Source organism: Argiope bruennichi, chromosome 10 (genome assembly GCF_947563725.1).
Source record: "Argiope bruennichi chromosome 10, qqArgBrue1.1, whole genome shotgun sequence".
NCBI lineage: Eukaryota > Metazoa > Arthropoda > Arachnida > Araneae > Araneidae > Argiope > Argiope bruennichi.
The window spans coordinates 5561630-5589332 of record NC_079160.1 but is presented as its reverse complement, the minus strand read 5'-3'; the positions used below and the strand labels follow the sequence as shown (position 1 = coordinate 5589332).

The 27703-nt window shown below is 27.7% G+C and overlaps 2 protein-coding genes across 3 annotated transcripts in view; one reads left to right on the top strand and one right to left on the bottom strand.

Annotated features, from left to right (window-relative positions):
- LOC129988272 (integrator complex subunit 2-like) overlaps window positions 1–15084 on the bottom strand; it is a 47485-nt gene extending 32401 nt beyond the window's left edge. Inside the window, exons 1-7 of the mRNA XM_056096459.1 lie at window positions 14663–15084; window positions 11623–11761; window positions 9476–9575; window positions 7625–7738; window positions 3892–4022; window positions 2983–3171; window positions 1594–1766 (exon numbers count right to left, since the gene is read on the bottom strand). Coding sequence (XP_055952434.1) covers window positions 1594–1766; window positions 2983–3171; window positions 3892–4022; window positions 7625–7738; window positions 9476–9575; window positions 11623–11761; window positions 14663–14943 — 1127 coding nt within the window. The 5' untranslated portion in view covers window positions 14944–15084. The remainder of the gene's footprint in view (window positions 1–1593; window positions 1767–2982; window positions 3172–3891; window positions 4023–7624; window positions 7739–9475; window positions 9576–11622; window positions 11762–14662) is intronic.
- Window positions 15085–15393: 309 nt separating this feature from the next.
- Window positions 15394–27173, top strand: LOC129988856 (uncharacterized). 2 transcript variants are annotated; one of them, XM_056097134.1, is made up of 5 exons: window positions 15394–15809; window positions 17167–17292; window positions 19922–20065; window positions 23757–23831; window positions 26968–27173. In XM_056097134.1, exons 1-5 carry the CDS (start codon window positions 15801–15803, stop codon window positions 27070–27072), a joined length of 459 nt encoding a protein of 152 aa, XP_055953109.1. In that variant the 5' UTR covers window positions 15394–15800; the 3' UTR covers window positions 27073–27173. The 2 variants fall into 2 exon arrangements, with proteins under 2 accessions (XP_055953109.1, XP_055953110.1); XM_056097135.1 differs by having other exon boundaries at window positions 15412–15430.
- Window positions 27174–27703: the final 530 nt, after the last annotated feature.

The following is a 27703-nucleotide window of genomic DNA, read 5'->3' as shown; positions in this document are numbered from 1 at the left end:
ACAAATTATACACTTGTTAGTATAATGGCATGTATCCTTAAAAATCTACTTATTTACAAAATTGTCTGGAGAATTTAAAAAATTTACAGTGTAGGCAAAAAAGCTTCATAATATTATATGCCAAAAGGAATAAATACTCTTATCAAACATTATAATAGACTACAATCCTTTGTCTGCTTGCTCCTGTGTCACTTTATTGGTCACTGTGTCATCTTTATTCCCTCTTGCTTCACTATCTTTCTCTTCTTTTAATACAAGTTCAAGAGAGAGTGTGATGGGATCAAAATCATTTACATCTACCCAAAGCTGCATCCTTTTATCAATAACTTATTACATATATTTTTTTTTAATTGCATAGTTCTAAATTTTGGATTAAAATTCATACTTTCAGAATTATTATTAGCAATCAATTAGGTGCCAGCTAAGAGAAACTCCTATACTTTTAAACATATTGTTGTCCAGTTACAAGTTAATTTGTGTATTCTGTTAACTGCTCACAAGTTCATTCATATATATATTTAATAATTCATTTTTGTATTCAATTCAGAGAACAACCAAGATGAGAAATAACTTCTGCTTCATATTTCAACAAATTGATCAAAAATGGCAGCAAGATAAATTAAACAAGATAAGTAAAAGCAATTGTTGGTTTGATTAAGTATGCATGTAAGGATGATAACTTTTAAAAAAAGGAAGAAGCTATTATATAACATGAGAGAAATTTTAAACATATCTGATCTAAAAATCTTAAAAAAATGGAAACATTGCTTTGAAAGTGGGATTGAAAATGTGCTTGATATTTAAGTAAAAATGCTCATATTATATAAATATATATTATTCCTTTATAACCAGTTTATAAGAAATTATCAATTTTATTAATGGTATCACTATTAATTTTTCAAAATATTAAATGAAAAACTTTTAGGAATTTTATTAACTTTTATTTATATAAAACAGAGTAAATAGAGCCCATTATGGCTGAAATTTAGTCATGCTTTGACACATAGCATTAAAAAAAAAAAAAAAAACACATGGCAAGCTATACAGAAATGAATAAGAGAATATCAGGATATTAAATAAAAAATAGGAGACACATAAGATATAGCAATTCACTAGAAATGTTTCCTGATAACAGAATTATATATTAATGCATAAAAGCAAATATAACACAGGAATGTTTTTAAACAGGGAAATAAAGACAATTTTGTTATTGTAAATAAATATCAGATGCTTGGCAAAATTAATATTTTACTTATTTAAATTAACAACCACCACCATTTTTTTGTTAGCAAATATTAAAAAAAAGATAATAAAAGACTACAGTTACAAGTTTAATTACTATCCCCCCCCCCAATACATTCTGCATGATTATTAAAAATATACATTTAACCATTTGACTAAGATAATTTACAACTACAGTTAACTTCTGTTTACACAAACAAAAAGAAAAACATTTTAAAGAAACTATTTAAAAAAATGCATGCAAATCTAATTTGATGCTTCATAAAATAGACATTAATAAGTAATATCAAATCTTAAAATATAACTGTATAATGATAAGTTTTTAATAAATGTATATAAATAGAAACTTGCCTTAAACCACCAATTCCTCTTAATGCACAATATAATCGTAGCAGAGAGCTTGCTTGGACAACTTTTGCATCAGGCAGATTATGGTGATCAATGCTAAATAAAACTAAATTTTTCAATCTTTGCAACAATTCCTCTCTTAAAAGATGTGTAGGATTGCCATCTCCTTCTGGTTTCTAAAAAAATAATAATAGAATTAAAACTTATTAGAAATAAATATTTCATGAAAGACGGGGGGGGGGGGGGGGAATTCTCCACTATCTTCAATTACTTGAAATAAAATAGTTAACACTTATACTAATTAATAAAAATAGCTTGCAGTATTGATACATTAAGTCCAATGCATCTTTAATGTTCCAATTACTATATTTTCACTATTTAAAGTAAAAACAAACTTTATGCATCTTTAATGTCCCAATTACTATGCTTTTATTATTTAAAGTAAAAACAAACTTTAACTTTTCTCCCATTACAAAATAATAAAAAAATGTATAAGCCAAGAGTGGAATTCATTCTATGGATCACAAACATCACATAAAATACTGCAAAGCAAATCAAAAGAGAAACTAAAATACTTTTGCAGTGATATAAAGCTTCTTGGGTAGGAGGAGCAAAGCAATAAAATCAGCTCATTGTTTGTCATTTTTAATTTAGAAACAGATTATTAACTAAGCATTGAAAATGTAATGGATATTTCCAACATTTTTTTAACTAGCTATCCAATGGCAAAGCCACAAAACTTCTGGTAACACAATAAAAGTTTCAATTTTTTAAAATTCCAAGTTTCTATGACCAGGAGAAGCTTGAGAAGTGATAGTCAGATGGAATCAAATAATGAACATTTTTGGATAGTTTTTACTTCTTAATATTGCATATATCTATAATATGTCTTTTCAATATAAAGTTGATTTCTGCATTCATTATATATATATAAATAAACCTATTTGCTAGATAATTTAAAAATACATTCATAGAATCTTATACTTCTAATGGGTGCTGTATTATTAATATTACTATCATTATTACATTATCTGTAATAGCATATATAGAGACTTCTATATATCCTAGAAAAATCTATTTAAAAATTATCAAGGATTCAAAAGAAAAAAAAAAAAAAAGATGGTATCAGACAACTTTCACAATTGTATTAAAAATTTTTTTTTCCCCAGTGTTCAACTGCTACAATCACTTTGCAACAATTATTACAATTTTGATTTTAAAAAATTGAAATTTCTTTCAAAACATCTAAAATTCTTATTTTCATAAAATAATTTAATCTGTATATATGTTTTACATGCTTAAATATGAGAATAACAGATGAGAAATAAAAATTTTTCCATACAGTTAATTTAATTCAGGAAGAAACCAATGAGTTTATAAGAAAATATTCACCTTTTGGCTATTTCGGAAATACTGTCCAAACCAATTTCTGACTTTATCATCACTCCCAAGCAGCAAACCACTGATGAATGCAATTAGATCACCTAAAACTGAACTATGGTTTCCATGAATTTCCTGCTCTATACGACAATAGTCTAGTGTTAAAAGAATTGCTAGGCCAGGCATATGACAAAACTCAACCTAATTCAGAAGGTTAAAAAATATAAATCCATTAAAAAATGAACAAAACAAAATTTAGAACTAAATTAAAGTTAGTTACTAAACTAAGTTAACTAAAACTGAAAAGTTAAAGAGAGAAAAATGATAATTAAAGCAATAAATACCATACTCTTGATTACAAACAGATTTGTTAATTCAAATATTCTAATATTAATCTCTAACAATACATGAGGATGTGTGCCAATCTTTGGCATAGTATGAAACAGGCTGAATTTGGATAAAATATATACTTCAAATGGTTAAGATACACATCATGGAACATTGTCTAATTTATTAAGTTGTCAAAAAAAAAATTTTTTTTTTTGACATTTGCTAATAAAAGAATTTTACATAATCATGATGTTTTACAAAAAAAGCACTTCAACAGGGCCTTATATGTTTGATTTCTATAATTTTGGTACTAGATGAAACAGATTTTATAGTAGGAATGATTGGGTAGGTCACTAATGGTAGAAAATTCATATAACAAACCAGACTGATATTAGGAATACTGCATAAATTATAATAAACAATTCAATTCATATCAAAAATCAGGAGGCATAAAATTAGCATATTTTATATAAAATATTTTGCTTGGACAAGTACAAGATAAAATGTCATCTATTTGATGAAGGTATTGATTTTTCTTCTGTCACAATTTTTTAAAAATAAAACATTTTTTAGCTTAAAAGAAAAACTTACAGCTTTTCCTCTAACTGACAATATTTCTGCTTTATTCATTTGACATAATGTTCTTAAAGCTTGTATTCTCATCTTCCCAGCAGGAGAATCTTCATCCTGTTTATCCCCATTAGTGATCAAGGTTGTACAAACTATAGATTTTTCAAAGGAAAAATGAAAGAAAGTTACATTCTAAACTAAAAAAAGCATCAGCTTAAACACTTAAAGAAAAGTTAGAGGTATTATACTCTCATATAAACATTGAATAAAAATAAACTGGAAGTATAATAGACTCCAACTGCCCAGTCTCATGTGGCATGACAGATAAAAATAGAATTGAGGTTCTTTAAATGCTTAATTTCTACCTATTGAAATCATTTGGTTTATATCAAAACTCAATCATATGCATATATTTTTATTTCTTAGTACATGTCAATACTCAATACATATTTGTTGTATATTTTAAAAATCAGGCAGTAAAAGAAAGTCTATTCTAAAGGAGTATTTTCAGCACATAATTATATATATTTTTAAAGTATAAAATCTAGAATCTAAAGAATCTAGCATATTCAAAAGCAACATCATACTATATTAATCTCATGTTTCCAAACAAAACTGCTTTATATATATATATATATATATATATATATATAGGTGGTTATCAAAATAATAGAACACACCTCATATTTATAAAGAATCCTTTCTTAGCATTAGTACATTAGTATAGGACTACCTTTAGCAAGTAAAACAGATTGGATTCGCCTAGGAATTGATTCATACAAATGTTGAATAGTATTTACAGGAACATTGTACCATTCTTCCTGGAGATATTGTGAAAGTTCCGGGAGAGATGCTGGTGGAGGATATCGATTCCGCATTAAATGCTAACAAATAGACCATAACAGTTCTAATTATATTGAGGTTGAGTGATTGTGCAAGACAGGAAGATGTTTAACTTCATCCTCGTGTTCATCAAACCATGACTGGACAAGTCTTGCTGCATGGATAAGTGCATTATCATCCTGGAAAATTCCATCTCTTGCAGGAAACAAAGTTTACATCATAAGATGGACCTGGTCAGCTAAAATTTCTCTATACTTCTTCCCAATGATCCTTCCTTTCAGGGTTACGATTGGTCTGGCAGAATATCACAACATGGCTGCCCATATCATGACAGATCCACCTCCATGCTTGACAGTTCGAAGGAGACAATCACGATCATACGCTTGCGCAGGTGTTCTCCAAACATGCACTCATCCTGTTGTAGAGAAAAGTGTGAAATGCAATTTGTCAGACATTACTTTCTTTATCAATTGATCAGGTTTTGTGAGTGCAACACCATTATAGATGTTTATCATTAACACCTGCGACATATAGCTTGGGGAATTACTGTTCTGCCATGAATATTCTCTTTATGAAAGTGCCTTCTAATTGTAATCACTGAAACTGAAGATTGAGATGGGTATCGAGTTCTGTGGTCACTTTTGCTGCAGTTGTTCGCTTTTTAAACTTTACAATCTGCTTCAATACTCGTTGGTCTCTTTCACTGAGCTTCTCTTTCCACCCACTATTTTGCTTTGCTGAGCTTGTCTTGTCACACTGTGTGTATGCTGTCATGGCTTTAGACACTGTACCTCTAGAAACATATAAAAGTTGGGATGTTTCGGTCACACTTGCTCCAGCTATACCGGATCCTACAATTTGGTCTCTTTGAAAATCTGAGACGTCCGGAATTTTACGCTTTTAAAAAAAATACAAGAATTACAGAACTTTAATAAAGCTAACACACACTACCAGACTATATACATTGCTATATATATATATATAAAACTGGTGGCTATTATTATATTTTAATGCTTACAAAGCACATTCAAAAATGTCACTTATTCACAGGTGTTCCCATTATTTTGATAACCCTCTGCATATATATATATATGAAATCTATACATACTTAGAAGTTTAAATATGAAGCATACTTTTGTTATAAAGATTTTTTTTAATGTTGATTTAGATCATAAAGACAGATGCCCAAAAAAATTAATTTTAAATATAATCAAGTAAATACAAAATTCTGAAATTAAATTATGATTATATTTCTATTTGTCTTATGAAACAATGAATGTAAAAAAAAATATATGCATCAATTGAAATATATAATATTTACAGAAATTAAGAAAATCTGCTGAACATGTAAGCTCCAAAACAAGGTTCACTAATCCTAGCAAATTTCACTTCTTCCTCTAGCTTTCTTGAGCAACAATAATCATTCCTTGTGAGGCTTTATTAAATATATATATATATTATTATTATTGAATTAGGAGATATATGGTTTCTCAAATGATAAGCTGCCAATCTCAAATGGTTGAGTGTATAATTAGATGTTTCAGTTTAGTTGATTTTTCCATTTGAATTCTTTCCATAATCATTTGTATGTGAAACTCCAGAAGTCCCTCTCCCCTCCTTCCATTGGGTTGTTTTTTTTATAAAGTATGTAAGCATTCCAAAAGATTGATCCAAGAACTGTTGAAACATTTTCCAACTTTGTATAAATTTGAAGTATATCATTTATGCTAAAATACTTCCAAGTATATTAAATCCTAGAAATCTTCTACAGAGATATTCTATTAGGTCATAGACTTTAATTTTGGGTATGGGTAGTTATCTTTATCAAATTTTTCAACCGTTACAAATTGAAGAAACTTCATAAGAAAACTAATCCATTTTACTCAATAATATTAGTTAAAATTAAATGTTAATAGTATTTGTCATTTAGACCAATAATATTTCAGGCTTTTTTTTTTCTCCTTCAAATATTCAATTGTTTGAAATAACAAAACAGAAAAAACTTATCTAAGTTCTTTCTCATTTGCTTTCTGTGATTCCCCCCCCCCATCCAATTAGGTTTATCTTTAAGAGCGATTTTGTTGATACATTGTTCAAAGTGTCTGTCTGTTTCTAGGAATATCATCAGCAAAATTTGATCGAAAAAAAAATTTAAATAATTAAAAATATCAATCACTTCTCACATACAATGATTTAAAAATTGCTAGAAAAAGGAAAGAAGGCATCAAAATATTTTTCATATCTATTTTGTTATACTGCCAAACATTTTTAATGATTAATACGTTGTTTACAGACTCATCGTTAACTAAAGGAAAGTCTGATATATAAACATCATTATTGATATTATTGTCTTTAAAATGATTAAAATCACATTAAGATATTTTATTAGAAAAACACGATCTTTCACTCATTGACCATTTCTTGCAAATCATATATCTTAATAATATACAAAGTAAAAGAGCAGAGAACTATGATTCACAAATTTTTAAACATCAAGATATGCTTTCAGGCAAAAGTAACAAATATAAATCTGCCAATATTATGGGATGAACACATCTTGCTATATTTATGTGGTCAGTGGAAGCTCAGTAATGCTTTGGAAATCACAGCATAAGCAAATAAAAATTGAAAAGTAATAATATGGAAATGAAAATAAGGATTCATGAAATTTCAGTCATACACCTTGAAAAATTTATAAATATAAGAAATTATATTCGGTATATGTAAATTTATGAACTGTTATTGCTGGGTTGTTATGAAAAGAAGACTATTTCGATTTCATAGAACTTTCAAAATTGTAACATTTGGTTTTTAGTTTTGAATTATTCATTTCCTTAAAAAAATACAGATTTCTTGTAAAACACATTTCATGTATTATTACTTTTCTGTAAATACAAGATTTTTCAAATACCTTCTTGAAAGCTATCTGGGGAATTAGCTACTAATCTGCACAGTAAATAAATTCCATTTGGAATGTGTAAAAGAGCTTCAGCAATATCTGGAATGTACAAAAGTCCAGGAAGCTCTAAAAATACAAGAAACAAGCACATAAAAAATAATGATATCTAAAAAATATTGAAACTATAAATACATAAAAATATTCGTTAAAATTTCTTAGTTTGCATTAATATTTATGGAAAAGGTTGGTTAAAAATACAAAACTGGTGGAGAGGAAGATGCACACAGAAATAATAATATACAGTATTCAAGCAAATAAGAATTTGACTTAAAAAAATTTCCTGGATAACAAAATAATGATTTCATGAAAGAATATTTAGTTAAACACAAGGGAAAAAAAACCCAACCCTATTGTATTTACTAAGAAAAATACAACTGAAATTTGTATATTGTGCTGTTTGTATTTGAATATTGTGCTGGATGTATAAAAAAATCTTATGTATATGCATTTATGCATGCAGATTAATGAAAACAACTTGCAGGTTCCAAATTATTCTATCAAGCATATAAGGAATACAGTATTTCAATTCTATGAAGGCAGATGAGACAAGAGGGAGTTTACAGAATCAGAGTGAGAAAATAACAACAGTATGGGTTCCCAGAAAAAGCACAGATATTATTTATCACTCTGATTAAAAAAACTCCAATAATTTATTGATTAAAACGAGAAATTGCAGAAAAATAATCCCATCTTTCACTAAAATTCTACAGAAACTTCCTACAAATAAATCTAACCAAACTACTGAGGTTTCTAATCCCCTTCAAATATTAAGGTCAAAGCTGTTAACAATTAGTGACATGAGTAACAATTAAAAATTAATCTCCCTCTTCTTGAGTGTCATTGCTACATTTTTATGAAAAGAATTTTTTCAATTAAATAATGCATCAAATATTTTTCAGAGTAAAGTTGGATTACTGTAGTAATGCATTTACTACATTGGTGTGGAATAACTAATTTTTGCTTTCAATTAACCGCTTAGTAATGACAATCACATTCACTGTTTGTAATGCAATGTAATAATCTCATTTTTTCTATTTAATTCAATCAAATCTGAAAATGATTACAGTCTGACTTAAAAACTTCATTAATAGGCAGCCCATGTTTGAAAATTTTTAAGAGCTTAGGAAAATACATTGCATAAAACAAAACAATGGCATGGGTTTCGATTAGTCATGTAAATGAAATGTAACTGTCCTATAAATAGGTCACAGACCATTAAAGATTAAAATAAAATTATTGTAGCACAAGGAAAAATTTCATGGAATAGATTCTAGTTATAATACACCTTGGGAAGTTCCCCAACTGTTTGGTGCAGAATTCAGATCAGGATATTAGTTTGCAACAATTTTTTTTCTTTCAAGTGATAAATGTTATCATGAAAAAAAAAAGAAAAAAAAGAAAGGGAAAAAAAAAAAAAAAAAAAGCCAAATGTACAGCTATTGCTACCATTTGGCAGATTTTTTTTTTGACATAGTAACTAAATAATTAGCTAACCATGCTTCTATGGTTAAAATGTTTTTCTGAATTAAAAATGTTTAGTAGATGCCACAATCATTGCATGCATAGCTTATCCTATTTCATTTTCATAAATCAAATATCTGGTAATGTACTAGCAAACTTACAAGGTTTTCACTCTTGTGAATAACAAAATATTTAATGTTATTGTATGGCATAGTGATCTAAAGCACATATTCATATTGGAAATCTTAGTTTTTGTAAAGAACTGAATAAAAATGAATAAAACTCTGAGATTATTTGTCAACGTCTAATGTAATTAATGATACCTGAAAAAATGTTACATACCTGCTTGTGCTATGCATAAAACATCAGCAATTTCATCTAAATATACAATACTTTCAAATAATTCTGCATTTTGTACACCATCGACATTCCCTTCTTTGACCTTTTAAAAATAAAATTTGTGAATAGTTTCTCATATTCTTCAACTTATAAATTAATTATATAAATAGAAATTAGTATCATCATACTAATAAAACAATCTCATTACTAGCAAATTTAAGAAATCTGAATTACAGTTTATTTTTCAGAAAGAAAAAAAAAGAATTAATTTTTTTGAAGATTTTATAATATTTAAAATCTTTGTTTTTATAAACTGGTGCTTCCGTTGAACTTTTTCTCTTAATTTAAAAACAGTAAAAATAAGTTGAAAACATTACTAATATAAAAGTTTAATTTTGCATTATCTATAAACATTAAAATATATATAATTCCAAATGTTGATAAGTCTACTGAAATATTTTTAATGTTTAAAAATTTATAATGGTTTTCAGACAAACCAGAAGAGTGAAAAGCTGCAATAGTATACATATAAAGATTAAATTACAGAGAATTTTCAAAAATTAAAATTGTTATTTTGGTTATGTTGGCAGTTTTCTTTTCAGAATTTGATAAACAAATCATGTTTTCGACCAATTAATCATGGAAGCAGAATTTTACAGACTGTTCAAAGTAGTTTTACCTTATAAAACTTTTAAACTAGATCTGAATTGGACATTTCTTTTTTTATTTCGTTTTTCTTTTATTCTAAAATGAAAACAAAGGAAAGCAAGCAAAATCTAAAATCAACTAAGTTTTAAAAATTTAGTTCCAGAAAATTTATTTTAAAAAGCATATGTATTAAAATTGAAGAGATAGTTTAAATTTCACTGAACTATGTTATTAATACAATATCAATCATAAAATTACCAATAATCTAACACTTTATTTAAATTTTAAAAAATTGACAATTCTTTGCACAATATGAAACCTAAGTACTAATACTTAAATACTGCTGGATGAAGTTATGCTTTAGAAAATTGCTTAGCATAATTTATAAAATCACCAAGTTTATATTATTTTCAATATATTGAGTTAGAAGATATATAGCAAGTTCTGAAGCAGAAATTGGAACTGTACACTGTTAATTAAAAACCAAGCAATTTTCATCATTTTTAAAAAACTAATTACATACCTTCATCAGAGAAATGAAAGTAAAGAATCAACATTCTTGAATTCCCCCCCCTAAGATTAAATACACATATAATGCCTGTAGTATCTGAAATAACTACCATTTTAGCTTTAAAAGAAAAGTCTTATAGGACTTTGCTACTGAAATGATATTACTAATAAAATACTACTAATTATGCCAACAAGCTGGATGATTCTTATTTGGCAAAATAAATAAACATAATTGATATCATAGTTGATAATATAACATTCTATGATAACATAAACATAGTTGATAATTTAAAAAAAGAATTACCCCCCCCCCCCCGAAAAAAGCAAAACAGAATAAATTTATTACAAAAAATCATGCTTGATAATATTTAAACTGTTTTATCAATTTTAACTCTGCTTCATAAATTTAATATTTATTAGTTTTACAGGCAGAGATATTTTTTTTAATAAAGGAATAGAATAAACTTTTATGATGACATAAAACAAAAAAGATAAATTTTCAAAATTAGAATTTAAAATATTCAAAGATTTAGAATTATATCTCTCTTTTTATCTATAAGAATTTTATAAATAATTTTTTTACAACTTAATGCTAAAATTCATGAATAAATATAAAAATAGAATAATAAAGATATACTTCGTAACAATAATAAATGCATATAGAAAAAGGAGTTCATTGATAAGTTTATTCCAAATTTGAATAAGTTAAAATTTTCAAAAATAAATTTTACTGTATATTGGATTTTGTGTTAATTTATGAATTTTATATTTATGTTACTCTAACACATTCATGAAGAAATGAGGAATTATATAAAGGATATATATAATCAATGATTAATTTAGTTAAATAAAATAATCAGGAATATTATAAAAGCACTGACTAATTGTTTGATATGATAAAACATGAACTAATAATAAAATAAATATCCAAATTTTCTAATAAAATTCTAATTAACATTAAAATAGGACAAGATTATTATTATTATTTTTACCTGAGCCATAACAGACAGTAATTCACTCAGAAATAATCTGAGTCTCCTCGCAGCATCACTACGCTCAAATTCCAAAGCCAAACCATTTGGTGAAGAGGATATGAGAGCATTTTCTCCAGCTGAAGGTCCAAGTCGGCATCTGAGAACATAAAAAAATTAATATGCAATATATTCTAGAAAATGAGCAACTTATAACTTTTTGCTTCAAAATCAATATTTTATATTAATTTACATGCTTTTATTTTCAACAAAAATGTATGAAATTATATATGAAATTGCTCAACAACAAACATGCGAGTAAATATAAAAGCCTTACAGAGAGAACTTAGAGAAAAATATCATATTTTACAATACAAAGTTGTTGTATTAGTGCATAATTTGGTTGCTACTGTTTTAATAGGTAAGTATTATTTTGAATTTACTAACAATTGCCGAGCTAGTAATAAAGAAAGAAATTCTTTTTAAATGAAAAAGGCTACATTTAAGAATATTTCCTTTCTAATAATTCATAGCATTTTTAATATAAAAGTAGTAATGATTACATTTTAAAAGAAAGGAAAAGTTACAATGTGATTATGGATGGACTTAAAAAAACAGAATAGATATCAATCTTGAATTTTTTTCATTTAATAATTCACTACATTTAATATTAGATTTAATATGATTAAAACTAAATAATAGATGAACATTTTGCACATTTGGCAATGCAACTATATTGTGCACTAATACCAAACTGTTATTATTTCATGACTTCCTTTGGAATACAAGCTTTTAACTGTTTTGGAATTTTATTGCAGAGTAACAAAGATTCCATATTTCACAAAGGGAATTAAGCGAGATGATTTTTTAGATACACTGGAGATATGCATAACAAAAAAAAAAAAAAAAAAAAAAAAAATTGTTGTTGTTTTTATTATAAGAAATGGTATAATAATTGCTTTCAATATCATTTGGAAGTGGACATTGGAGGTAAAATAACAGAAAATCGCAGATGACATAGAGAGAGAGTTAGTACATGAAACTTGCAGAAAGGATCAATGTTCTTTGCACACTAAGTACAATAAAGCCCAAAGAGGTGATAAAGAAAAGTTACAAGAGGTATACCAAATATACAAACAATGTGGGGAAAAAAAAGCAAAAGGGAGCAGGTCATTTGATATAGAACAACAGATGGTAACATTTATTAATGTTTTGTTTGATCTCCTTTGACCGTCCTACATATTCCATCCAATGATAGTCCACTGATGTATTACAGTAGGAATTGTACCGTTATTTAATAAAATACAGAGCTTCTTCAATTAATAATGTTATACATGGCGTAAAATAAATGACAAATATTATTGTTTAGAAATCTGAAAATATTATGTTTGTTCAATTTTCTGGTCTCACTTCCAGAAAATATTAAATGCACTTTTCAGTGACACCCATTATGGTCACAATAAAATGCAAAATTCTGTATTAGTTCTGATAATTTATATAAAAATTAGCATGTAAAAATTTTATGAATTTAGACATATATTACTGGTATGTGATAATATGCAGTCTGTTTGAGTTTCAAAAAAAAAGAAAAAAAAAAAAATCAATCTACACTATGCATGGCAAGAAGAACTTCAAAGCAGCCTGCTATAAGGAGAATGCTCTTCCATATTCTGTACAGCAATATTCTTTGATACTTGAAGCTTTTATCATATACTTATAGAAACGATGTCTGAAGTGAAACCAACCTGGGCTAATATTTTTCAGATACAGTCAGTTCAGTTTCAGATACAGATGTCATTAAAATAAATATCTGTTTTCACAATAATTGTTTGTATTTGTATAAATAAATCAAATTTAGAATATAAACAAATAATAATCATTACTAATTGAAAAGAAGTCATAGCAACAATTTACATTTTAGAAGATAGAAGTCACAAAGTCCACAAATAAACTTTTGAGGAATTGCTGAAACTGATTAGACCTATCAATTAATTATTTAAACAAATAAATTTAATCATATATAAACTGAAAAGAAATCTGCAAAATAATTTTCATTATTTTTCACACTGTCCTATTTAAGTCAAATGCGTAAATAAGCCACATATCAAGACTAGAGCTTTGGATTTATATAAACGATACATAAATTACAAATAATGACAAGGATGATATATAAATTACAAATAAATGCCAAATAGCAAGAAAGACCAAAGAGAAATATTTATAAACTGTAGTAACTGATCATATACTATAAAAAGTTTATTCGTAATATATTTATTAATTGATTATCCCCAAACATTTGCATGTCAAAGAATGTATTAAAACTTATTACATTTCTGTGGAATGCAACATATAGAACTTTTTCACTTAAGAATAAAGATTGGAATTTTTAATAATCGCATATAGCAGCATGTTTCAAGAATGTATTTCAATGTCACTAAGATGATTAATACTTTGGATTAAACACATTATGAGTAATGCATTCTTATTTTATGTATTTGTATATAATACAAACTTGAAAACTGTTTGCACCAAGATTCACTCTGCCACAGTTAATATTAATTTTTTGAATTTGATCTGTAAAAGACATAAATATCCAAGCCCCCCCCCCATTGATTTAGGTCCAAGAGGACCTTTTTGCCACTAGGTAAGCTGGCCTGTTCTGCTACTGAGTAGATGTAGAAACCAGGTAAAAATTTTAGAATAATTGTATAATGGGTTTCCTAAATCCATTATACAAGAGATCTAAATTCATAAGCAATAAAACTTTATTTTGAAAAAAAAAAAAAAAACACGAACTCCTGTACAATGTAAAATAATAATTTTGAAAGAAATTGCGATAAAGAAATACGATGACCATATACTAAATATAAGCTAGAGATTTAAGTAATTAATTCGATGTCCAAGGTATCTTCAACTTTTCATCATAGAAAGGCAATTTTAAAAATAAGATTATTATCCAACTAACCAACTTAGCGCGAACTTAACATTATTCTTTTAAATAGGGGAAGGAAAAAAGAGAGAGAGAGAGAGAGGAAATCCAAACGAAATTGAATGTACAAACCGTTGTTGTTCTTTCCGGACGTCCACTTCTAAAGCATGGAAATCTATTGATAATAACGCAACAAGCGAATTAACGACTTCAATTCCTGATAAAAGTTGCAAAATCACTTTTCGTTTTTGAGCCCAGTCCCAGGTTTGATCCAAAGGAGCGCAAAGGGCCATGCGAACCAAGCATGGCAAAAGAGGTCTTATTTCCGATTCTGATAACTGAGCAAGTTCTTCAGTATTTACTCGTTGAATAGCGGAAAATGCTTTTGGCAAAACATGTAATTTAGACACCATTGCAACCGAATCAGTATTATTTAAAGAAAATAACAAATGTTAATTATTGCAGGTTTTAACATCAAACATTGGCTTTGGTTCGTATGACAACGGTAACATAGCAGAGCTTCAATTGAATATAAACAGGGAAGCGCATACCGACAGAATTGATCTAGAATATTTTCTGCACATGCTCACATTTAACTGGAGAAAACGAGTAAGATTCATCCTATTGCGTAGCAAGAAATGGAAAATATAAATAAGCTTTCTAATTAGGGTTATCATCGTAAGTAAAGTTTTTTCCCTTCTTTTTTTCGCATTTGTGAACATAATATGGAATTTTAAGAGATTTACCATAAGACTTTAGAAATTTTTCTGTTTACTAAAAGAAAAAAAAAACCTGAGCACTTTTCGTTCTGTCCAAGCAGCACAAGCCGGTAAAATTTAACTTCAACTGCAACTACTCTTGAGTGTTTGTTTACTTTAACTTATGTAGTCTGTAGGTTGGGTATAGCAACTTTTGCATCTATTTCATTCTGTTTTTATTCATGTAAAAATCAGAAGCTGGGGATGATTACTTTTATCATAGATCTTATAAAAATTTCATCTCGTAAAAAAGCCATTTCAAATTACCATTCTTGAAAATTGAATGATGATTTAAAAAGTACCAGAAAGCTATATTCATTAAAAACGAATGACTGTCGGATTACTAATTGTATATAATACAAATTATTTATATTGTATACAATGATATGTAATCCTTTGATATAAAGTGCCTTTTGTAATCGATACATTTTATTCTACGTTACCTGCTGCATAATTTCTATTGATATTTACTTTTTGTTGAAGGAATTTTTTAAATCCAAACTACTGTTCGAATGGTATCAGTAAGTTATTTGTGATTGTGTATGCACTTGTAATTACCTGAAATAAGTAGTTAATGTTCTGCTTTTATGAATACAATGTCTTTTTATATTTTGCTACATTTATTCATAACTTTTATTAAATCTTTGTCTTGATATATGTATTTTTAAATGATCCAAACTTTTTTCTCAGATTTTAAAGTATGTTTTAATCAATAGCTATTAGGTGATTTCGCTTCTACCTTTAGTTTAACTTTTTCTTTCCTCCCTTCCTATGACTGTGGGTTGGGTTTTATTAAATGCTGTCAAAAACCTAAAATAGAAGGTAATGCAATAAAAACTCACATTTTCAAGTAATAAAAAATGTAATCACAGCCTTAAAAAAAATTCCATTGAAATGCAATTTTGTTTAAATACATTTTAATGTTTCATTGCATTACAATGCTTACATTAAAAAAGATCTTACTTTGGGGATTCCATGCAATTTTAAGATTAGTAGGTTTGTATTGAAATTAAATATACAGTTTTATGCATTTGGAATATAAAATGTGATTGTTTAATACAGTAAGTGTGTAGAACTATTTGTTATGCACAATTTATAAATGTGGAATATATTTCAAATAATATTATATATATATATTTAAGTAATCATAATTTTTAAGCAGTAGAATCATGACCGAAGACACTCTGAATTTTTAAGTTTGCTTTATTGCATTCCCAGAGACATAATTTATTTACAAGCAGAAGTGACAAAACACATCACACAGAATGACACGAGTGAAAATGAGGAAAAGCTAATGAAAATTTTATCCCTGTGATTATATACTGTGAGATTTTGATAGGGAATTCTCTACACATGTCGATTATAGTAAGGGAATTATAGTGATCATTTAAAAGAATGTCTTAGCTCGACAGTTTTTTTATCCCTTCACTTAGAGCATGTGAACTGCTGAATCTCAGCAATTTTACAGAGCTTCTGTTGTATTAATTAAATAAAAAAGGTGGAATTGAATCAGGAAATAAGAGAACATTTTAGAATAAAGTTACTATGGGCTAAATTAAGCTAAAAATTAGGAAATTAATTAAGTTTAAATTAGATTTTAAAATATCATTACATATATATATATATATATATATATATATATATTAATTGGTTGGTATGATTTTATTAGTGGGGCTTCAGAAAAAATTTGCATAATCAATATTTAGGTTTGATGACAATTGGGACTCTTCTAATGGAAAAAGCACATAAAATATTTTTAGATTTTAGAAACACTAGATTTAATTTATTCTATTTTTAACATTTAAATTCTACTTTTACATATATGCTTTATAATTGTGACTATTTTAGCCGTCTGATGTTGACTTTTTCTCTTTACAGAATGAAACCCATAGTGAAAAGAATGTAGAGATATGGCCTTTACCTACTGCTGCAATATTTTGTTTAGCTATGAGTTTATATATAATCTTCCTCATGATTGGATTATTAATCAGAAAATGCCTTATAGTATGATATTTCCTTCTTGAATAATTAATTTAAGCAATTGACTTTAATTATCTTAATAATATACTATAATTTTTTTTGTTAGCTCTTCAGTGGTTAAAAAGCATGATGAATGGAGAAATAAAAAAAAAATGAATGACTTAAAAATCTTATTACATAAAATTATCTAAAAACCATTCATTCTATAGCTTAAGTTGGCTTTGTGAACTTGTTATATGAGCAGAAAATTGTTTTTGCTTGGTGAGATAAGAAAAAAGTGGTACATAGATTTTGTTTGACAGTCTTAATAAGTCCATCTTAAATTTATTTAAATTATATATGAATTAAGAAATATTAAATTTCCAATCTTATTAGATTCACATTGACTGCCGAATATCTTTTGTACCATTATTTAGCAATTGTGTGTGTTTGCATTTCTTCACTCTAAAAGAAGAATGGGGGGGGGGGTAAAAGCATCACACACTAGGTATTTTTTTATCATTTTATTTTTTGATGTTATTTCTTTATTTCATTGAATGTAAAGTAATTAATTTAATTGTTTTATATTCATTTAAATTTTTGTACATTTTTAGGAAAATAGTCCAATGTGCTGTAAATGTTTTTATTTTTGATTATGTTTTTTGAGGTATTTATATTTTCCTCTTTATTAGCTAAATAATAATAAGTTATTAAAAATTTCAAATAAATATATAATTTTGACTTTTCTGGAATCTGTTTTATTCATTTAAATATCAAATGTGATCAAGAGTAATAAAATAAAATTGAAGTAAAGCAAGCTATGATCATTATGGTGATTAAATGAAATTTCTTTTACAATCTATTTTTGAAAATTATTTTTAATCTTTTCTGTGGTTGTAAAAAATATACTTACCTTTTAACCATCATAACCGTATTCATTGATCATCAAATGTTTACTAAGCCTTTTTACTCTTTCGAATTAAAAGTGGCCTTTTTTAATGGAAAACTACAAAAATACCCATAATACTTTGAGCAGGTAGTGCAATACATTTTAACTATCAAATTAATTATCATGTTACTGTTATGTTGTTGGAGAAGATCAGCTATATTTTATTCAACATATGGTGACATTTCATATTTTAATAACTAGAATGATTCCCGTCTACATTGCTATTTTGTCAGGCAGTTGATTGTTCAAGCTGTGTTTTCAAAAAGTAATTGACAGTTTTGGGAAGGTACACAACAAGGTAAAATAGAAGATTAAATTATGTATTTTTGCCATATTTTATTCTTTTACATCTATAAAGTGAAGAACATACATCAAACTTATGGTGATGATGCTTTGCAAGAACATCAGTGCCAGAGATGGTTATTAAAGTTTTATGTAGGGAATTTTTATCTTAGTGACACTCCTTTTCACAGTAGCCCACCAGAGTTCATAATGACAAAGAGTCTAGGCTTTAATTGAAGCAAATTCACACTGTATGACACAAGGGATTGCATAGTTGTAAAACATCTATCATGTAAGCATTAATGGCAACCTTAAGAAGCTGGATATGTAAGCAAGCTCAATATTTTAGTTCCTCATGAATTCAAAGGAGTTCATTAGGCAGTGTGGATAAAGATTTGTTATACATTCATTAAATATGAGGAAAATGATTTTTTTTTAAGTGATTGATATCTAGTGATGATAAGTAAATTGTATGTAGTATGTAAACAATTTTAACAATGTAAACAATTTATCACTTACCAATTGTGTTTTTCACGCTCTCATCAAAGAATTAAATAATAAATTTAGATATATAGTATCATCAAATTGTTCATTAGAATGAATCCATCATTCATAAATTTCAAGAGTTCATAGATAAAAGAAAGTGTACCAATCAATGTAAGACTGCATACAAGTTTAATCATTCATTAAAAATTGTTGGAATTCGGATGGAATGTTTGTTTTACCACTTTACCATATTTCCCTGACTTGTATCAATCATTTCTCCTTGTTTTGTATACAAAATTCCTTGTACGGTATAAATTTTAATTCTGATGTGATGTAAATATGCATCTTGCTCAATTTTTCAGTGATAAAAGGCAGTTTCGTCTAATTATGAATGTATTATGAAACGCAAGTAGAGATGTCAAAAGTTTTAGAAAAAAAAATTACCAACATATCTTGATTGGTTATATAAATAAACAACTTTGAAAATCAATACATCTTTATTTTTCCTATAACCGAATATTATAGTATTTTGAGAGAGTAACATTCCAACACGAAACATTATTAACTGCCTCTTAACATAAAATTTCTCTGCGGTTTTTCATGTGATAAAAATCTAAATATACTTGATTTGCTATTTTAAGCTCAAGTGTCGTCATTAATTAACAATTGAATTTAGAAACTGAATTGATTTTATTAAAGAGGCAAAGGAATTTCTTCTCTTCATTCTTGATTCCAAAAACCTTTCAGTCTGCTACTAGTAGAAAGAAAAGGTCCTTAAAAATTCAGCTGAAGAGAAAAATATTAGTGATAATGCTTAATCATTAATTAAGGAACAAATTGCCATTTTTTATGCAATGTAAATTTTATTTATGTATTTTCAATTGATATATTCATAAATATTATTTTTGCTTTAGAAAATATTTTAATATTAAACAATGAAAGATTTTGCATTCCTAGGCTCATGGCATCTGCAAGAATTGTTGCTCTTCTTTAAAACCAAACTCCAGCTGTTGCAATTCATGCAGTGATTGTGCACAACATTGTAACTGGAAATTACCAACAGTGGATAATTGTCTGGATGTCATTTGTCCCTCTAAACAAGTATATATATTTTTTTTATCAATCAAAAATCATTTTTATGTTGCATTTAAAAAATAAAATTATTAATGTTGCATATGGCATTTTTTTAAAAATGCATTTTTACTTTTACAAACCTCTATTTTAAACTGCCATATAATTCTATTGCAATTTTTTTTTTTTTTTGCATTTTAATAGAATTAAATGAGCAGGATTTAAGATATGTTGATCACTTACCTAACAAGAGCTTTTTCACACATGCGTCAGAATGGATCCATTGAGAAAGCAATAAAGTTTTATGGGCTTGGAACTCTAACTCCATCTGCCATTACTGTTCTTGAATAAGTGATGGACTGTTTCCTCCTGTGGTCAGTCAGTTTCCTATAGCAAACTAGTGGAACCTCACAATCATTTTGGATTCCTAAACACTTTTTGAATTTAAAATTCTTGCACATATTTATAGTTTGCCAACGGATTACATAAAACATAATATATATCATCTCTAACATTCATGTAAGGACTTAATATGTTTTATTTCTCTTTCTTAGCAGTATTTTCCACTTTAAACTTTTTGATTGCAATTACTTGAACATTAAGTCTAAGATTATATTAGCATTAGACTACTCATTGTAAAAAGCAGAGAAGCGTGTTTTGATGATATAAATAACTCGAATATTATATTACCATTTTAAGAATAGATTATTTGCTGTAATTCTCTTTTGCTTTTCATGATAAAAATCTTTGTTTTTGTTAAAAATTTTTTTTTAATGTTAAAAATTTTTGTCGAGTGATATTTGGAAATTGTTTATCCATTTTTTTAAAAAGGTGTATAAAATTTCAATTATCTTATAATTTAGAAACTATTGCGTATAAAAAGAAATAAATTGTCTTAAGTACTTACGTGAATGCTAAAGATGATATACTGTATCCTATCATTTTAAATAAATTTTGAAATAATTCTCTAAAAAGCAATTTCTTAGGGCCAGGATAGCCTGGTTTGTAGGGCACTGGATTTGCATCCCTTGGGTTGTGAATTTGAACCCCGCCAGCTCTTGGTGTATATGGTGGCTGGTGCACATATAAATCTGTCATAGCCACAAAGTCCTCCAAGTCGAGACAATACCACTGGCGGTACTGGATCAGAGGAGATCATTCTCTGATTCAGGTGTAAATTGCGATCTGTGGATGACTGAATTAAATGTATGAATGAAGTCTGCCCCGTGAATAAGGCTGTGATGCATGAGTAGCTAAGACGTACCCTTGGCCCTAGATGTCGCTACTGAAACAAGAGATGCTAAAACTCGGCTTAAATTCACTGACTTTGTCAGCAGACTTGTCTATGACAAGTGCCATGAGCAACAACAACAAAAGCAATTTCATTAATTTTGATAAATGCAGTTTATACTTAATATAATAAGAAATTGTTCTATTTTTAAATAAAATTAACACTATTGTTTTAATTAGTACATGTATCTCCAAAATTCTCAATTGTATTTAATAGAGAAAACTCACAAAATTCTCACAGTTCAAATTCTTAAATACTATATCTATTAGTGATTAATTGTTAAAATTACAATTTAGAAGAGTTACTAAATATTAAAAATATTTTATGTCATTTCAGCTTATATTTATTAAATGATTCAGAATTTTAGTACGGTAACAAAAATAGAATCGCATAATTTTTGGCTTTTTTGGGGAAAGACGAGTTTATTCACTGGATATATTATAGAAAAACAGAAATGCAATTCTAGATCAAAATAAATAACCTGAGGAGACATACTTCAGAAATATTTTGTCAATTAGAACATATAACAGAGTTAAGATTTTCAATATGGATTGAATTATTCTTATGTTAATAAAATATTAATCTGATCCTATTGGAGGCAGATTCAGCAGATAATGTTAATTTTGTTGTTGCAATTATTGTATTTCTATTGAACAATAATTTTCTGGTATCATCTACTATATCTCTATTGAATAGCATCAAACAGAAGAAAGTTAAGAACCAATAACAGTAGAAGCTACATTTGAAATAATATGAATTCTATGAAGGTTTGTATAATCATGTATCTTAGCCTTTTTGGAATTTGGATACATATTTCATAATGTGAAGCCTCATTTTCAACGAAGTGATTGTATTAAATTAATATTTGAATATTGAATAATAATGTCTCATTTTAAAAATTAATATTTGAAATAAGTTCCGGGACAAAATAATCTTTACTTGATTTGTGAAAATTGTCATATCCAAATGAAGACACTGTTAAATGCTTTTAACAAATTTTAAAATATTTGACTTCTGTAACAAGTTTTCAAATATTGCCATTGTATTTGTCTAATGAATTCTTTAAATTATTTTTTAGAATCAACTGTTCTGAATCAACTGTTCTTTTAAATCGAAAGCTTCCAATTAATTTTGAAATATATATATACTGATCAGTTTATGTTGAAACCTATGCAAAATGATTAAAATTTTAAAATAAGTAAACAATATTGTTATAAATTGAAATTTATACGATATAATTTTAAAATGATAGTATGAGAAAGAATGAAAACAACATGGTAAGCAAAAAGCAAACAGCGCTTATTTTTTCTCCCTTCTCAGCTGTTCCAGTCCCATTGGATGTATTTTTATCACAATGGCTCTGGTTAGAACCACAGTGGCATGATTATTGATTAAGATTATTGATTTGAGTTCAGAATATCTAAATTTGAAATGGATTGCTGTATATATAGGGCTAGAGCATTTTAAATTTGAAGTTGAGGATCAAATGCCCTTATTATTTGATGATGTAATGAAATTTGGAGATGGATAGAATGCCAATTTCTAACTTTTCCATATGATTAAGTAGAAATTTCTATCTCTACAGTTTTCAGCACAAATATGAAAGGCTGTCTCTCCCAATTTATGGATCATTTATTAAATACATGTAGCAGGTTTGAATATTATTTTAAGTTATTTTTCACTAAGACTGACTTTGCTTGTTGCATTGATAATAAGTAAGGCCGATTTTTATTTAAGATGTTGTGGTCTGTATGGGTTTTTGGATGCAAATTATTGTCATGGAATGTGTTCAACAACAAGGTTTTTTATTTGTATAAGGCGATTAAATTCTTAGCACATTGATATTTTCCTTGAAGGGGATCAGAAATGCAATTTTTAAATGAATGCTGGAAGTTTTGCTGCTATGGATGTTACTGCTGGTTGAAAAAATCTTGTATCAGTTTTTTTTTTTTTTTTTTTTTTTAGTTCTTTAGCATAAAGCTGTCAACTATAACAGATATTAGAAACCTTTGTGATTTAAAGATTGTCTTATATATTTGTAAAATAATGGTGAGAGGGAGACAGTTCTTGACTAATATTTGACAGCTTTCGAACCATACATCTGCACTGTACTTAGATAAAAGAGAGCAAAATTGTATTTGGTATATTTAAGACTTTTTAGAAAAAGAGATATCTTATGCAAAATTCCATGACTCAGGTGAAATTATGATGACAGAAAAGATCATAACACTGACTGGCTCAGAAAGCCAAACTGTAATTTTGAAAAAAAATCATTTTCTACTCAGATCTAGGAAATTATGTGGGTAGAAAAGATCAATGATTCTATTAAATAATGATTAGATCAGAACTATAAATGTACTGTTCTTTTATACTAAAAAATAATTTGACATATATACTAAACCATTTAAATAATAAAGAATTATTTTTTAGAGAGTAAACTGTATAGAGTTTCTTATTTGTGACTGGGCAAATGGGCAGTGTTGCAATGAAAATGGCACCTATACGGTAAGCAATGTTTTGAAATTAATTAGGTTATTGTATTTTATAATTTCCATGTGATTATAATGGATTTTGGCAAAAATTGTTTATTTGTGTTTAATAAAATAAGTTCTAAAATTATAAAGAATCCTTTTGAAAATATTCATTTTTCAGATTTGGGATATTGAATCTTTAGAGATATTATTTAATTTTATAACTGTTGTTAAATACATTTTTATTTCAAACATATATAAATCCCTTAGCTATGTGTCAAATATTTTATATGGGTTATAAATTTTTTAAAAAAATTTAACATTTGATATCAGTTACATAAATACATACTAAATCTGATTATTAAACTTTAATATTATTTATATATTGTTAAGAAAATTCTCTCAAGAATGATGTGAAGATGCTTATAAAATGCAGACTTTATTATCTACGAAACGTGTATCAAATATATACAACACAAACTACAAATACTCGGCTAATTGACACTATTCAATCGGCCAATTACGGCTACAGCCAAACTCTTGTTAGAACAACTCGACTATCTCAGCTTTCTCTCTGAACTGACTTCTCGCTCCTACCACGCCGCGTCTTATATAGCATCCCTCTAAAGAGGGCGGGGCAAATCTTTATTTCCCAGCTTCCACTTCACATTTTAGCGTGTAGTAAAAGTCATTAGTGTCCTCATTATGTTACCAACACACCTACATCGCCAAGTTAGTGAAATATGGCGATCTTCTTTTGGAAATCCCCGTAGAACAGTCTTTTCTCCCTGGTGCGTGATTACATTACAAATAATTTTTATACAATTAAACTATTTACAAAATTTACATCTAATTACACAAAATTCATAACATTATATCTAATATATAAAAATCTCGTGTCACGGTGTTTGTGTTCGTACTCCTCCCAAACGGCTCGACCGATTTTTATGAAATTTTTTATGTGTATTTGGTAGGTATGAGAATAGGTCGTTAAGTATATTTCATAACGTTGGGTAATAAGGGTGTCCCTATCCATGTTCAACGTAAGCTGATGAAATCAACGCTTGCTTGACATCATCGCCACTATGGCGTAATGTTGAAAAAGTCCAGCTAAAAATAAACATGCGCGTCCAAGTGCTACAAGATCTATCTGCTGATACATTTTCGGACCAATTGTTATATATCGGCGATGGAAAAGTTGCTTTCTATGAAAACACTGGATGCATAAAATTTCCCACCAATTTCTGCACTATCGTTGATTCGCAAAATACTCTCATTGACCGCATATTTCCCGATGTACGCGCACAATATCTAAATCATGTGTGGCTGATAGAAAGAGCCATTTTGGCAGCAAAAAAATGTGGACGTCGACGATTTAAACTTCAAGATACAGCAGTCGTTGCCAGGCGACTTGGTATCATACAAATCGATCGATACAGTTTGCGATGCTAACGAAGCTGTAAATTATCCAATCGAGTTTTTGAACTCACTGGATTTGTCAGGCATGTCATCACACCTTCTACGACTGAAGTTAGATCTCCGGTTATTTTACTTCGGAATTTGAACCCACCACGACTGTGCAATGGCACGCGATTGATCATTAAAAAATAGATGAAAAACATTACCAAAGCCACCTTTTTCAATGGCAAATTCCGAGCCGAAAATGTTTTGCTGCCACGAATTCCAATGATTCTCACAGACGTGCCAATTGAATTCAAATGCGTTTAATTTCCTATTAGATTGGCATTCGCAGTGACAATGAATAAGCCGCAAGGCCGAACGATATCTGTTTGCGGTTTGGATTTGGGCACACCATGTTTTTCACACGGTCAGTTATATGTGACATGTTCTCGAATGGGCAAACCATCGACGTTATTTGTGTTGGCTAAAGACGGACTGACAAAAAATATCGTACACTCAATTGCTCTGCGAAATGAATATCGATTTTCTTTGTTTCATTTTTAAACTTTATGATTAAAAATATATTACTTTTTTCACTTTACGTTTAATTTTTAAGAGATCAAACAATGTATATGTTCGTTACTTTAATGAAATACATTATATTGAGAAAATGAATGTTTTTTTTTTTTTTTTTTTTTTTTTAATTATTATCGGCGATCATCGTGTACAGCGCTTCATTCCTCTTTCTGTCATAGATGCCATCCCCAAACACTTACAATGCATTCGTTATTTTTTAATTAACAACCAAAATATTCACTAGAAATAATTTATAAAGCAGAACAACGTTTGCCTGATCAGCTAGTATATATATATAATTGTTAATCTTGAGCCATATTAATGGTATGAGTAAATTAGCATACAAATATTTTATTATTTAAATAAAAGTGTTTGAAATTTAAAATGTCAATTACATTTAGTTCTAAAAGCAAGGATTTAATGGATGTACAACTCATTTTGAAGGCTATATATAATACAGCAGTTTATTTTAAAGAGCAGCATTATGATTCTTTTTTTCCTCTGTATTCTGTGAAAACAGCTATATATTTATATTCTTAGACGAAGCTAATTTTAGAGTTAATTGGTTATGTTAATATATCAATTATTCTGCATTATTTTTTTCTTTTAAAAGAATAGGAAACTTGTAGAATCAGTAAAAGTTTAAAATGAATTATTGAGACATCTGGTAATGGTTGATTTTATTTGATTATTTCAATGAAATGTAATAATTTCAGAAGACAGATTTGATATTCAAGTTTATAATATGATTGTGTCATTTTATATTATATGTTTGGAAATTTATATTGTAAAAAATAGAATAAAGAAGTAGTATAAACATATTAAAAAATTTTGAAGAGGGTAAAAAAAATTCAGAATTAAGACATTTATTTTAATAAAATACGCTGGCAACAAATTAGGTAAGAGAAAAATCAACTAGAATTTTTCAGATGTGAATTAACTTTTTTTTTGTTTTCCAAAATTTCAAAAATAAATTAATTTGATTTGTATTTACCTAGTAAATTCATCTTGTAATATTAAAGATTTTCAATTTTTAAGGTCTACAAAATAGTTTATTATTTTTATATTTTCCAAAAAAAGTACAGGACAATAAAATGTTCATTGTTTAAATTTGTTGTAACCTTTGATATACTTTATTCATTCTTTCATTTTTGGCATTTATTACAGGAAAATAATGATTTTTCTCTTTACAGTGTGGAAGCGGTGACTGTGCCTTTACCTGTGAGACTCCAAAGTGTGAAAACATAAATTGCTTATGTTGTGAGATATCGTTCCGAAATGTTGCACCTAATAATTAATAGTACAATTTGTACAGTATTTTCAACCATCATCAGTATTTTTACATTATGGTAGCATTTTATAAATTATTTATCACTATAAGAATAAAAATATATATTTATGTGTTATCTTATTCTTTAATCTAAAAATTTTCTATTCTTGGTTATGGAAACTCTTCATGCTTTTGCACATGTGCCATGAGACAATCAAAATGGAGATGTTTACATTTTATTTAACAATTCAGTAAACCCCAATTATGAACAGAACCAAAAAGTGTAGAATACACAAAGGATAATTCGTAAAATTGAACTTAGCCATCTTTTCTACTAATAAAGATGGAATAAGTTTGTGTGGTTGGTGCATTACAGGCCAAACCATTTGACCTACAGCTGCCAATCTGATCTTGTATCTACAATTGTTATGCACAAATACAGAATGACATATGATAACTTCAGTTGGATTTTGCTTCTAATATGAATTGAATTTACATTTTAGATGCTAAATCTATGTATCAAATTTTATTAATCTAACTCATTTTGTTAAGAAAATTGGTTTTCAGACAGACTTCCTCTTAATAGATTTCCTTCAGTAGAAATTTGCAAATATGATGTAAGGTCCCATATACATATTTCAGTTTTAATTTATCATGTT

Excerpts from the sequence above, each read along its gene's own strand:
- LOC129988856 (XM_056097134.1), top strand. Across the intron at positions 17,293-19,921 it reads TAATCAGAAAATGCCTTATA|GCTCATGGCATCTGCAAGAA; the intron begins GTATGATATTTC and ends TTGCATTCCTAG. Across the intron at positions 20,066-23,756 it reads TCATTTGTCCCTCTAAACAA|AGAGTAAACTGTATAGAGTT; the intron begins GTATATATATTT and ends ATTATTTTTTAG.